General features: G+C 43.2%; 1 protein-coding gene across 12 annotated transcripts in view; it reads left to right on the plus strand.

The window, feature by feature from the left end:
* DLG2 (discs large MAGUK scaffold protein 2) overlaps positions 1-12,923 on the plus strand; it is a 1,462,668-nt gene that overhangs the window by 1,071,234 nt on the left and 378,511 nt on the right. For all 12 annotated transcript variants that reach the window (XM_034759045.1, XM_034759046.1, XM_034759048.1 and 9 more), the window contains one exon: positions 11,628-11,764. In XM_034759045.1, coding sequence (XP_034614936.1) covers positions 11,628-11,764 — 137 coding nt within the window. The remainder of the gene's footprint in view (positions 1-11,627; positions 11,765-12,923) is intronic.

Consider the following 12,923-nt stretch of genomic DNA (forward strand, 5'->3'; position numbering starts at 1 on the left):
ACTCCACAGTCTTCAGGTCTCCCCTCCCTGGGAAACCCCCACCCACTATCCCCACCTTGCCTCAGTATCAGGTCACTGCCAGTCACCAATTAGCCCCTGCTCCCTGAGGCAGACTGCACTATAGGCCACTCATCACTGGCAAGGTTGGGTTTAGACCTGCTGTCTTGGCCTACCTCTGGGCTGCCCTCTGCAACCCCCAGTACCCCTTGGCCTCCTACTAGGCTGCAGCCTGGAGCTCCCTAGCCTGTCCCCAGCCCTGCTCCACTCAGGTACCCTGTCTCTAGCTCCCTGCAGCCAGGCCCTTCTCTCTCTGAACACAGAGAGAGACTGCTGAGCTCCTGGCTCCCAGCCTTTTTATACAGGCCAGCTGTGGCCTGATTGGGGCATGGCCCAGCTGTGGCTGCTTCCCCAATCAGCCCAGCTTTTAGAGCTGCAGCCCTCTGCCAGGGCTGTTTTAAGCCCTTCCAGGCAGGAGCAGGGGACCACCCCGCTACACTCATGTCCTGAGGCTCGCCGGGGATATCAGCTGGTAGCTCCTTCATGGGGCCGTGAGCACGGGCGTGTACCTGGCGCGGTTTACCCCTGTCCCTGACACCTGTCCTTTCTGCGGCGTGAGGGAGACCCTGGCTCACATTTACTTGGAGTGCGCCAGGTTGCAGCCCCTACACTGGCTCCTCACCAATATTATGTTGCGTTTTTGGTTGCACTTTTCCCCTCACCTTCTTATTTACGCACTCCCTATCCGTGGCTCCATGAAGTCACAGGACCTCCTGGTCAACTTCCTCTTGGCCCTGGCTAAACTGGCCATTTATAGAACCAGGGAGAGGAAGTTGGCCGATGGAGGTTCCTGTGACTGTGGGGCCTGTTTCCGATCCTCTGTCCGTTCATGTATCCGGGCAGAGTTCCTCTGGGTGGCGTCCACTGGCTCCCTTGACACCTTTGAGGAGCAGTGGGTGCTGTCCGGGGTTCTCTGGTGATCCACCTATCCTCTGGCCCCCATGTCCTTCCCTGGACCCCGGTGCGTTGTACCTGGAGTGTTGCCCCCTAGCAGTAACTCCACAGTCTTCAGGTCTCCCCTCCCTGGGAAACCCCCACCCACTGTCCCCGTCAGGTTCCCTTCTTTTGACCCTTTGACCGCACTCCTATCCCTGTTTTTACATTAGTTGTCCCCCGTAATCACTTGAGTTTCAGGCCCTATGGATCCTCCCCTTAGGCTGGGGGGGGGGGCCCTTTAGCACTTCCTGAAGCCCAATAGGTACACTCATGTACTCATTAAATAAGAGGAGTGATAAGATGGAGTCCTGCAGAACCCTACATCATTAATTAATGATTATATTGTTGAATGTTTTGGATCAACAAATGAAAGGCAGGTCTGAGGTGGAAAATATTATACTGTTCACCTGATAGGAACTATAGCTAAAATCTGGCTCTCTTCTGAAAAATGGCTCTGCAAAAACGGAATTATGGGGTTCCATGGTTATGATAAGAGTCTTCATTATTTCCATAGGAAGTGTGTTCAATTTACCTATAAAAATGTGGGATTAAGGAGCTCTGACAACTCAGGCTTGACGCAGGCCGATGGCCTCAAGGAGAAGAATCTGGGTTGTGGAGCACTCCCCGTTAATCCTTTACAAAGTGCTTTGTGCACTGCGTCTACAACACCCAGTGGTTCCAACTAGTGTTGCTGTGTATACTGGCCAGCACAAAGCTTCTGGGTCTAAACTCTGACAAGCATCTGTGTTGGTTCAACAGCAGGGAAAGGCATAGACACGCAGGGGCAATCTCTCTCTTGATCTCAATAGATTCTATGGCCAAGAGCAAAGGAAATGTAGAACTGTGTAATAGTTGAAGACATTAGTAGACTAATATCTTCAACTATTATACTGTTCAACTATCATTTTTTTCTATATAATGGTAATTTCAAAGGGCAGCCTTTTCACCTACAAGCATTGTACATCTGCCTTACTCTGCCTGAAATTGAGAAATAACTGAAGAATATTACATATGTCATATAAATGTCAGACACTAAGGAAGATGCTTAATGCTTTTGAGTTCACAGAATACCCTGAGAAAGAAACATAATGATGGGATCAATTAGATGTTTTTTCAGTTATACTTTCCCAGGTTATCGCCATATTGTCCAATTGTCAAAGAGCCCTCTCAAATGGTGGAGGGAAGGCTGGTGTACTAGCTGATAGTACTAGATGCAGATAGTTCTTGTGAACTCTGGTGAAACATGTTGTGAACTGTAGCATGTCTTAAGCTGAATTTTTTAACAGTTCTTTGATCTTTCCTCTGAGTGGATATAAAATTTAGCTGAATTATATTTATGGAATTTTTATTGGAATAAAATGTCAAATGAGCCAGGATGGGAAGAGATTCATAAGAACTCACTCGAACAAAGGGCAGTTTAAACTTACTTCTCCAGCATGAGGAGACAGAGTGACATTTACTTTGGCTGAGGTTAGTAGTTTCTCAAGGATTAGTGTATGGATTCCTGTGGATGAAAAATGAAAATATCTATAGAGCAGAAAATGTCTCTAAACTGCTCTTTGTAAGACCCTAGCACCCACATTGGCTTTAATTTATTTTTAAAATTGAATTAATTTTGTAATTCAATTCATTTTTTCATAAGCAAACTCCCCAGGCCAAAATAGTTGAGGTAACCGTTAAAGCATCCTATATGTCAATAATGTAGACAGAAGAAATATAGTAATTGCAAGACTAACAAGCCCCACCCCACCACCATTAATGTGCCTTTTACCATGAGCAGTCTTCTGCATGGCATTTCTCTCTTCACAACAACATGGAGTGAGGTGGTCATTGGTGCTGGAACTAAAGGGTCAAGGGGAATAGTAACTGAGGAATCCTTTTTCTGCAGCACCCTGTTTAAAATTAGCCATGTCTCTGTGGCTCTTGTTATTTATGTTGCTTCCATAACTGTGCTATCTGTCAAATCTAATCAGTCAAATGGTATCAATCAAATTATCTTGTGTTAATTTACCTGTGTTCCTTTCCTAAGTTAAGTGGAATTTGATGAACTAGAAGCCCATCTTAGAAGAATACATCACACTAGCATTGACAACTTAATTGATGTATGACTGATATAACTATGCCTTTCAGAAAGAGCAAGTGAATATAGAATGATTAAATTCTGTAAGCTTAGAGTGATTTTGCAGAGGACAGCTCTTGAGTATATTCTTAGCAATGCTTTGGGAACTGGGTACAGGAGCATTACCTCATCTCTGGTCCAAAGGGGATTAACTCCATCTCAGTTTCCTTTTTCCCTTCTGCACTCCTCCTGGGGAGGGCTATGAGGGTGGCTGCTTTTGAGACAGATGAGGGAGAATGCCTGAGGGAAACTAGGCTCTACAACCTAAGCTTGATTGAACCCTGACCTTGGAATGTTTGTTACTTTTTGATTATGTTAGTTTATTTCACTGTCTGGTTCAGTTTCACAGATTCAAAATGGAGGCATAACTCCTCCTCCTATGCAGATCAAGCAGTATAACAGCCAATGAAACACTCTCAATTTGGTAACATTAGGCTCTGCCTCTTTCCACTCCACTCTCCTCAGTCTTTCTCTTCAGGGAGGCAGCCTTTGGCGGTTACATCAGAAAAACATGAGCTCAGAGGAAGAGAAGGAACAAGAAATGCACTGCTTACCAAGACAGTCTTCGCCCTACACTAACAGGTTCCCTCTGCTGTGCATGTGATTCGGGGCCTTAATGGTAAATTAACAGGGCAGCACTTATGTTTCCAGAACTCACTGTCCAGGCTTCTTATCAGCAAATCACACTCTTCCCTTTTTCATGAGGGTAGCTCAGTTGTATTTTGAGATTCTGGGTAGAGCTGGGCAATTTTATTTTCCAAACAAATGATTTATTTGCTGAAAAATGAAGCTTCAATTGACCCAAAACTAGTCACAAATTTGACATGAATAGTTTAAGCCAGTGGTTTTCAACCTGTGGTCGTGGACCCCTGGGAGTCCACAGACTATGCCTAAGATTTCCAAAGGGGTCTGCGCCTCCACTCGAAATTTTTTAGGGGTCCACAAAGGAAAAAAGGTTGAAAATCACTGTTTTAAGCTATTCGCAAAATGGCTGCAACCAAACTGGAAAATCAGTTGTTCGCTCAGCTCTAGTTTATGTGGACACAGCGGAAATATGAAGACAGATGCCTGGAATTAAGTAGCAGGCCTCAACTTTTATTAAACTGTCATACAGGGAGGGCGCTACCCAGCCATCACCCATACTCTCCTATACCAGTCATTTAATTTGTTCCAGTGCGGGGGCTAGACTCTCCTCATAATGCGGGGTAGACTCTCCTCATCCGACCCCCCAGGACTCAGCTCTCTCTGAGTCCTAGCACCTTCCCCTCCCCTTCCCTGTCCCCCTTTTCCACCCCACACTACCCCACATGAAGGGGACAGAGCGTGCAGCAGGATGGGGACTTCGGCTTGCAAGGGCCACAAGATCTGACCTCGGACCATGAAGACCACAAGGTTTCACCCCATCACATGTGCCCAAGGCCCAACACCAAAATCCCAGGTCTTTTGCCTCTGGGACTATTGATTTTATTCTGTTAACCGCACTGGAAACAGGCCGCAAGTTGCACCAAATAAACAACTCCACCCTAGTACCTTAGTTAGGTACTAAGCACGTTCCTACTCAACCCACTGTGGCTTGAAGGTGCTACGAGGAAGGCAAAAAACTCCCTGGTCCTCTGCCAATTGGCCCATGGGAGAAAATAATTCCTTCTTGACCCCCTAAAAAGATGATTGGCGAGATCTGCGGCATCTGTCAGGCCAAGTTCCTAGTCTGGGTGGGAGGGTGGGCTTCTGGAATGGAGCCGAAAGAGACTCCACATAGCCCTGTGCTGGGCTAAAATCCTGGCAGCTGGGGAATGCTGGCCAATCAGCACCCCTCTCCCCCAGCTGACCAATGGTGCCAGAGACTCCCAGAGGGAGGAGCTACCAATTACCCTTGCTTTTGTCTCCCTCCCTTGCTACTAGGGCTGTCCCCCTTTCACTGCTGGCCCCATCAAGTTCCTCACCCATTGATGGGTGTGGCATTTCTGAGCTTAACTAAGGTAGCTGCTCCTGATTGCTTCAACCCAGAGAGGTTTCCATCTATGACTCTGAAACTCTTGCTAGGCTTTATTTCCTCCCCACCCCCCACCCTTCCCCATCCCCCCGCATTCACTGTTCATTGTGATGAGGTACAGCAGCATGCAATATTCCCCCCATGAGGTAGCAAATGACCTAGATACCCTATCACCACCCTTATTTTCTGTATTATATAGGGACAAGCTATTTATCACATTCAAAATGTCTATAATTAATAAAGCAACATTAAGCAACCGATACGAATGTTCCCAGAGTTCCCAAGATTTATAATGAATCCTAAGTATAAACACTGTGTATTTTTGCTAATACACTGACAGACTTAAAACACGTATCCAAACATTGCATCCATGCAACACATAATACAAAATAAATGTAAATGCTGGCTTAACTAAAACTAGAAGATGTATTAAAATTATTAGTCGCTTTTAATGACAGCATTTACTCTGCACACTGGAATTATTTACAAATTGGAAATGTTCAAGGTTAAAGGGTTAGCTGTATGATCTCAGTTCCATAAACAGTTTTTGTGATATTATCAATTAAACTTACATTTGCCAGGATATTGCCTGCCAAGCTCTTATAAGGTTGTCATGAAGGTTTTCCTTTAGACAGAAATTGATTTACATGGTTATCAATTTAGACCACAGAAAAAAAAAGATGTGGGTGATGTCAAATTTACAGGCTGTCACTTGCTCATGCTGCACAATCTCTGTATATCATTTTGTCCTGTCACTTCTGTCCGTATATCTTTCCCCAGACTTGCAGCTGTTGTTTTCTCTGACAGTTGCTTTTACAGATCATTATTGCTAACTCAGTTTGGTTCCAACTTTTATGTCTGGTTCACAATTGGTTTTAAACCCCAAGCCACTGTGCAACCCCTACTGTCCCTTCCCCCCCCCATCAAAAAAGTGATGGCATAAACATTGACTTTGAATTGCTTGGCTTTCATACAAATATTGTCGCTACCTTGGCTTTCTTGAAATTAATCATTGTCCCCGACATTGCAGGAAGAAAGACAGGACACTAGAAATTTGATTTCACTAGGCTGCAACTCTATTAAGTTGCACATCTGGGAATTATCTGACAATAACTTGTCGGGCACAGGTCATCCTTCCTTCCATAACCCATACCACATGGAGCCTTCAGCTCCACAACTCTCTATCACCCAGGGGTCGGGGGCTGCTTTTAGCTTGCCACCTTCTGCACCATTAACCTGGTTCTAGCACATTACTGGGTCCCCACTGTCCTCCCCTCATGTGAGTTATCTCCTTGCCAGACATTAGGAGTCCCAATTCCATTCTCCACCTTCTCTAGGACATGTCTTCTCCTACTCTGAGTCCAGCTGCAGTTTATCAGGGAACTGGACCTCCTATTGAATGAGTAATTGTGATGGGCACCTGTCAAGTTGTGCAGAGAATAAATGCCCACGAGGATGGGAGAAACAAGGGGGAGGCAATCTTTGAAGTGACCAAGGATTTTCTTTCCCATCCTGTTCCACAAAAAGTCTCCCCACCTCTGAGGTTGAGAGGGATGGGGGAGCGTCTACATTTAAATACAATGTTTTAAACTAAAAAATTAAATTAAAGTCTTTTTGAAAGGTTATAAAAGCAGTGGAAACCATTGTATTTTAAAAATCTTGTTCAGTATATTCCAGTAACTTAAAACAACTGTCTTTATTAAAAACTTATGTGAATTTTTACAGTAGTCAAACTATCTTAAACATCCCAATCACTTGATGATTACCTGTTCTGTTCATTCCCTCTGGGGCACCTGGCATTGGCCACTGTCGGAAGATAGGATACTGAGCTAGATGGACCTTTGGTCTGACCCAGTATGGCCGTTCTTATATCTCCCAAACTTTGAGATATAAAATGTCTGCTGGGGAAATAATAAAATAAAGCAACAGAAATACATTAAATTCACTTCACAAACCTAAAAGTTGTTGCCAGTATTTTCTTCATTTTATCATCCCCTTTGTCTCTTCTTCCATATCTCGAGTAATATATTTTAAGGCCAGCAGAGGTCATTAGATTATCTAATTTAGACCAGTATATCACAGGTGACCTATACTGGGTAGTCTAGTCATTTTGTACCATTTTCTTTCTTTTCTTTCCTTACTTGTCTGTATTTTCTTTTGGATGGTTGTTACTTCTTGTCTCTCTTTCTGCTCTTCCATAGTCATTCATCCTCAAGGCTGGCTCTTGGCTTTGTGTGTCCCAAAGGCAGCCTTAGTATAGTACATAGTAATGTATTGTCCATTGGACTGCGCAGTCTTATAGGCAGCTTTGCACTGGTTTCATAGGTTATGCAACTCTGCCTTTGAAAATGAATGGTAGGTGCATACATTCCCGCAACACCTTGTAAACGTATTGGTGACAACTTACTGATCCGGCAGTATGCTGCGCTTCCTCGGCTCCTGTGGATTTGGGGGATGAGTGATTCAGTAAGAACCTGCACAGGATTAGTCTCTCAATCATAGGGCTGGTCTACACTGGGGGGGGGGTCGATGTAAGATACACAAACTTCAGCTATGCTATTCGCGTAGCTGAAGTCGAAGTATCCTATTCGACTTACCCCGCTGTGAGGACGGCGGCAAATCGACCGCTGCAGCTGCCCCATCGACGCCACTTACTCCTCCTGACGAGGTGGAGTATGCATGTCGATTCGGGGATCAATTTATCACGTCTAGATGAGACGCGATAAATCGATCCCCGAGAGATCGATTTCTACCCGCCGATCCTGGCGGGTAGTGAAGACATGCCCTTGGAGTAATAGAGTAAGGCCAGGAGGGACCCCTACATCATATAGGTCACTGCAGGCCACCAACACCATCCAGCATCCTCACACTAAACCCACCAACTAAAATTAGACCAAAATATTACAGCCCACAACGGAGGAAAACAAAGGACATACTATATAATATCACACACTCAGTGGATTTGATCTGCTGCGAAGGTAGGTGATAAGTGTCTACTGAAAATGTCACGTACAAAGTCCTGCTCCTATGCTGGGACATAATAAAGTCAGTGGGCCTCCTCGTGGATGCAGTCGCAGGATCAGGATCATGTTCACTAATTTCACTTTGTGCAAAAAAGATGGAAGAAAAGTTTTTGAGGGGTATTTTTTTTCAATTTACAAATTATGTCTAAATAATAAAGAAGTAACTGTGAATTCTAATACTTCTTACACAGCTACCTTAAGAATAGGAAAATAACCTTGTTCCACAGTACAAACATCACATCTACAATACAGATGGACAACGGGGTTTTTTCATCAGCTTTCTCTCAGGCTTCTGACCAAAAAAACAAACAACTCAAAACAGAGAAGACAGTCATTTCATTTGTGTTATGGTAGTGCCTAAAGGCCCCTCTCTGCTAGGCGTGGTACAGACACATGGAGATGGACCTTGCTTTGATAAGCTTACAGTTTAGGATCACCAAGGGGTGAAGAGAGAAAACAAAGGTTCCCAAGGTCATACAGAAGACCTCAGTGGCAGGATTGAGAATAGAACCCAGGTCTCCTAACTCCCAGTCTGCTGTCCTATCAACTTGATCACTCTGCCTGCCATCCTCATTCTGGAATAATATTTTAGAAAATTTTATTACATTGTCATAAAAATGTATACCTGTAACAGGCCAGGGCATAGGCAGTCTGACCTAGTGGTCACAGCTGGACTATGGGTCACATGCAAGCAGGGGTTGGAGGAATCATTAGAGCCAGAGTCAAATCAGGCTGGGGTCCAAGACCAGAGATCACAGGTAGTACCACTGGAATCAGGAAACAAGAGTCAGGGTCACAGCCAGGCTGGAGTCGGAGACTCAAGATTAGAGGTAGTATCAGGCTGGAGTCAGGAGGTCAGAGTCAGGCTAGGATCAGAGATGAGGTGAGGTCTGGAGTTGCAGCAGGCCCAAAGTGTGCGTGGTTGCCCAGACAACTTCTTGGGGCACCCTCCAGGGTTAAATAGGGTGCTTGGCCAATCAAAGGGTTGCAGGGTACTGTCACTCTGGGTCTCTTGGATGGTATGTCAGCTGTGCCTTCTTGCCACAGTGCTCCCCATGGCACTGTGGGAACATCAGCTGTCCCTGGCTGTACAGACCTGGGTTTTAGTCCCAGATCCTTTTGTCACCAGGTGTTGGATTTTTTTCACCCAGTGTGTACTAAATAAGTCATAAAAGGAGGCAGTAGCCTAAGTGTAGCTGTTTTGGGGCAAAGTCCTGGAGTTTTTGCCGTTGAAGTTTTCTTAAAGAGGACATTTAGTTGGGAAATGGTCCTGCTTTGAGCAGGGGGTTGAACTAGATGACTTCTTGAGGTCCCTTCCAACCCTGATATTCTATGATTCTATGACATCCTTTTGTCCCCCTTCATTGTGTCTCCCGGGTGATAAAGAAATGATTGAGGACTAAGCAAATCATGTATTTTTTTTCCAGAATTGTTCTCATTGTTGTCTTAACAGTAACACATAAATACAAAGAGTATTCAGAAATTAGATAAAACTTTATTTTAATTGTCCCACCATTCTAAATTAATGTTACATGTATTATTAACAACTGTCATAATTAAATCATTTAAAGTTCATTGGATTTCAGATATTATTCCAGAGGTTTCTCTTTGTAATTTATCATTTTCCATTAATTAGCCTATTCCATTATCTGACAGCACATTTCTCTAAAGATACTATGAGAGGAAACCCGTAATTTCATTGTCAACAGATTTAATTCATTATAAAACTTCATCTCTGCCGTCATGTAGATGACAAAGCCTTTTGGTATTAACTGTAACATCAGTGAGTTTTATTGCACAAGCAATAAAGCTGGTGAAAATCATAAACTGCCAAGTTACAGGGAGCAAATCTTTTTCTACTGCATCTCTCCAGATGAAGTTCCAGGCATCACTAAAATGTTTGTTTCTATAACCAATGAATACAATACATTTTGAAAATAAAATTAGTGATATAAAAATCAGAGATAATAGCATTTATTTTCTTTGTTGCAGCAATACTTACACTTGGGTTGTCTCCAAATCTCATCTTACAGTATCAGTGTCAGTAACGACTGACTTGTTCAGCTGGAAGTTCTCATTAGACATATGACTCTAAGAAAAAACAAACAATTGTTATGAATTGTTTGGGGGAGCCTATAATAGATTTTTATGACAATAAGACACCATAGACAGATATTGCCATAAACTTTCGCAAAATGGGAGATAAAATTTTAGTACTAATGAGAGTAGTGATATGTGTGTGTGTGTAGCGGTAATAGTAGGGAGAATATAGGTAAAGGGTCAAGCCTGTAGATTCTGAAGTCTGTTTATTTTCCCTTCCTGTTCTATGTATTTTTCTGTAGTTTGCATTATCGTTTGGGGAGAGGGATAGCTCAGTGGTTTGAACATTGGCCTGCTAAACCCAGGGCTGGGAGTTCAGTCCTTGAGGAGGCCACTTAGGGATTTGGGGCAACAATCAGTACTTGGTCCTGCTAGTGAAGGCAGAGGGCTAGACTCAATGACCTTTTGGGGTCCCTTCGAGCTCTATGAGATAGGTATATTTCCTAATCATATTACAATACACTATTGACATCACTCCAGAGCTTTGAGATCTTTTGTGTGATTCTTCATCTAGGAATTTTACAGGTTACTAAACAGAAGTTACATGTACATCAAGGTATATCAGTCTAATCTTTCATGCACCCATAACCCATAATAGCTGAGTGCTAATAATTATGCAAAGCAGAATTAAATCCAAATGACTGCATTCTCCATCTGTCCCTACCTAAACTATTCTGTGCTTTTCAGTGTGGTAATTGAACAACTTGTCCATTCTACAAGGGATCTCTCCTTCTCTCTCCCCATCCCTGGCATTAAGCTGTTTATAGGGACAACAAGAATATTGAGAGTTTTATTTCTGTGTGTGTGCGTGTGTGCGCGTGCGCGCAACAAGAAACACAACAGTTTTGAAGAGATAAACCCCCATGATTCACAGCATAATCCAAACTGTACTTATGGTCAGGAAAAACACTTTCCCTGATGGCAGTTTATCCCATGCCTAGGATAGGGTTTGTTGCACTTGCTGGCACTGGCCACTGTCAGAGACAAGATACTGGTTTAGATGGACCACTGGTGGTCTTCTTAGCGAATGCACCACAACATGCCTCAGGAGGCATGTGGACAGGATTCATCACCAAATTTGGTCTGGTGGTTGGTTCATTAGCCTCTCCAGGTTGGGACAGATACTGATGGGGAGTGCGATGTGAATGTTGGTCCATGCTATTGGTCTTGATTCAATATGGCAGTATGTTCTTAACCTACATCTGTGACTGGTCTCCAAGGAAATATTGGCAGTGCAATGTAAAGATGCACATACCCCACAAGTTTCCTTGTATACTATTTGCTATTAGTAAATATTATAATCACTTTCCAACAGGTTAATGGAAATATATATTACCCTTGCATTCTTTAATAGTATGTTTGATATTGTTAACGAGTATTCCTCCCCTTTCTTTTCCAGGTCTGGGCTTCAGTATTGCAGGAGGGGTGGGAAACCAACACATTGCTGGAGACAACAGCATTTATGTTACTAAGATTATTGATGGAGGAGCAGCACAAAAAGATGGAAGGTTGCAAGTTGGAGACAGACTTCTTATGGTGAGAATGACAAACTGGAACTATATTTGAAGTGGCGGAAATATGTTTCAAATGGGGATTTAATTTTTGATATTTTTCTTTAAATGTATATGTTTGAGGCTGAAGTTGTATTGGAAATCCCAACTCGTTTTTATGAAGATGAGCCAAAGAGTCTCATTAGTTTGGTAATCTTTTAACTCACAGCAAAGTATATGTACCCACTGCTGTTATAGTAAATGTTTTACTCTCTGCGTTTGGTTACTTGCTAATGCCAGGTCAGATGTTCTGGGGAAGTTTAGAACAAGGTTCTAGGTTAAAGTGAAAAATCCTTTCATTGCCCTGGGGCCAGTCCTACTTTTCAGTTTCCTTAAAATGACAGAAGTTAGCAAAGGAAAAGAGCTGGTAAATCATCCAGTCCACCTCCCTGTCAATGGAATAAGATATTTTTATATAGCTATAACCTCATCAACATTAGGGGGTCTATTAGTGTAAATATTTCAGTAAAATAAAAAAAGCACACCCCTCACCAAAATAGTTATACTGGTACAAAATCTATGTCTAGACCAGGCTTAAGAGCTAAAACCAAGGCATCCTGCAGGGGAAACCCTAAGAACTCCAAGCTTGGGGAGAATACTTAGGTTGAGGTTTAACTTTTAGTTTTGTGTTCTAACTTAACAAAAGAGCCACTTCCTACACGCAGGAAGGATATAAGTTTGGACCATACGCAATATTTTGTTGCCCCTCAGCCTGAGTGGTTAGCCAATATTTGGGGCCATGATGGGTTGTTTGCATTAGGAGGAGTAATTGATTGTACAAGTCAGGTATTTCTGTGGGGCAGTCCTGTTTACTTACTAAGAATATACACAAAATCCTGTTTCGTAGAATCATAGAACAGGAAGGGACCTCGAGAGGTCATCTAGTCCAGTCCCCTGCACTCATAGCAGGACTAAGTATTATCTAAACCATCCCTGACAGGTGTTTGTCTAACCTGCTCATAAAAATCTCCAATGATGGAGATTCTACAACCTCTCTAGGCAATTTATTCCAGTGCTAAACCACCCTGCTTAACCACCAGCATAACACTGTAGTCCACCTGTTTACTCACTATGTTCTTTACTTTTGCCTTTCTCATTATCCAGACCACCCATACTAAGATACACCATCCCCATACATCCTTGTA

This window comes from Trachemys scripta, chromosome 1 (assembly GCF_013100865.1).
Source record: "Trachemys scripta elegans isolate TJP31775 chromosome 1, CAS_Tse_1.0, whole genome shotgun sequence".
Lineage (NCBI taxonomy): Eukaryota > Metazoa > Chordata > Testudines > Emydidae > Trachemys > Trachemys scripta.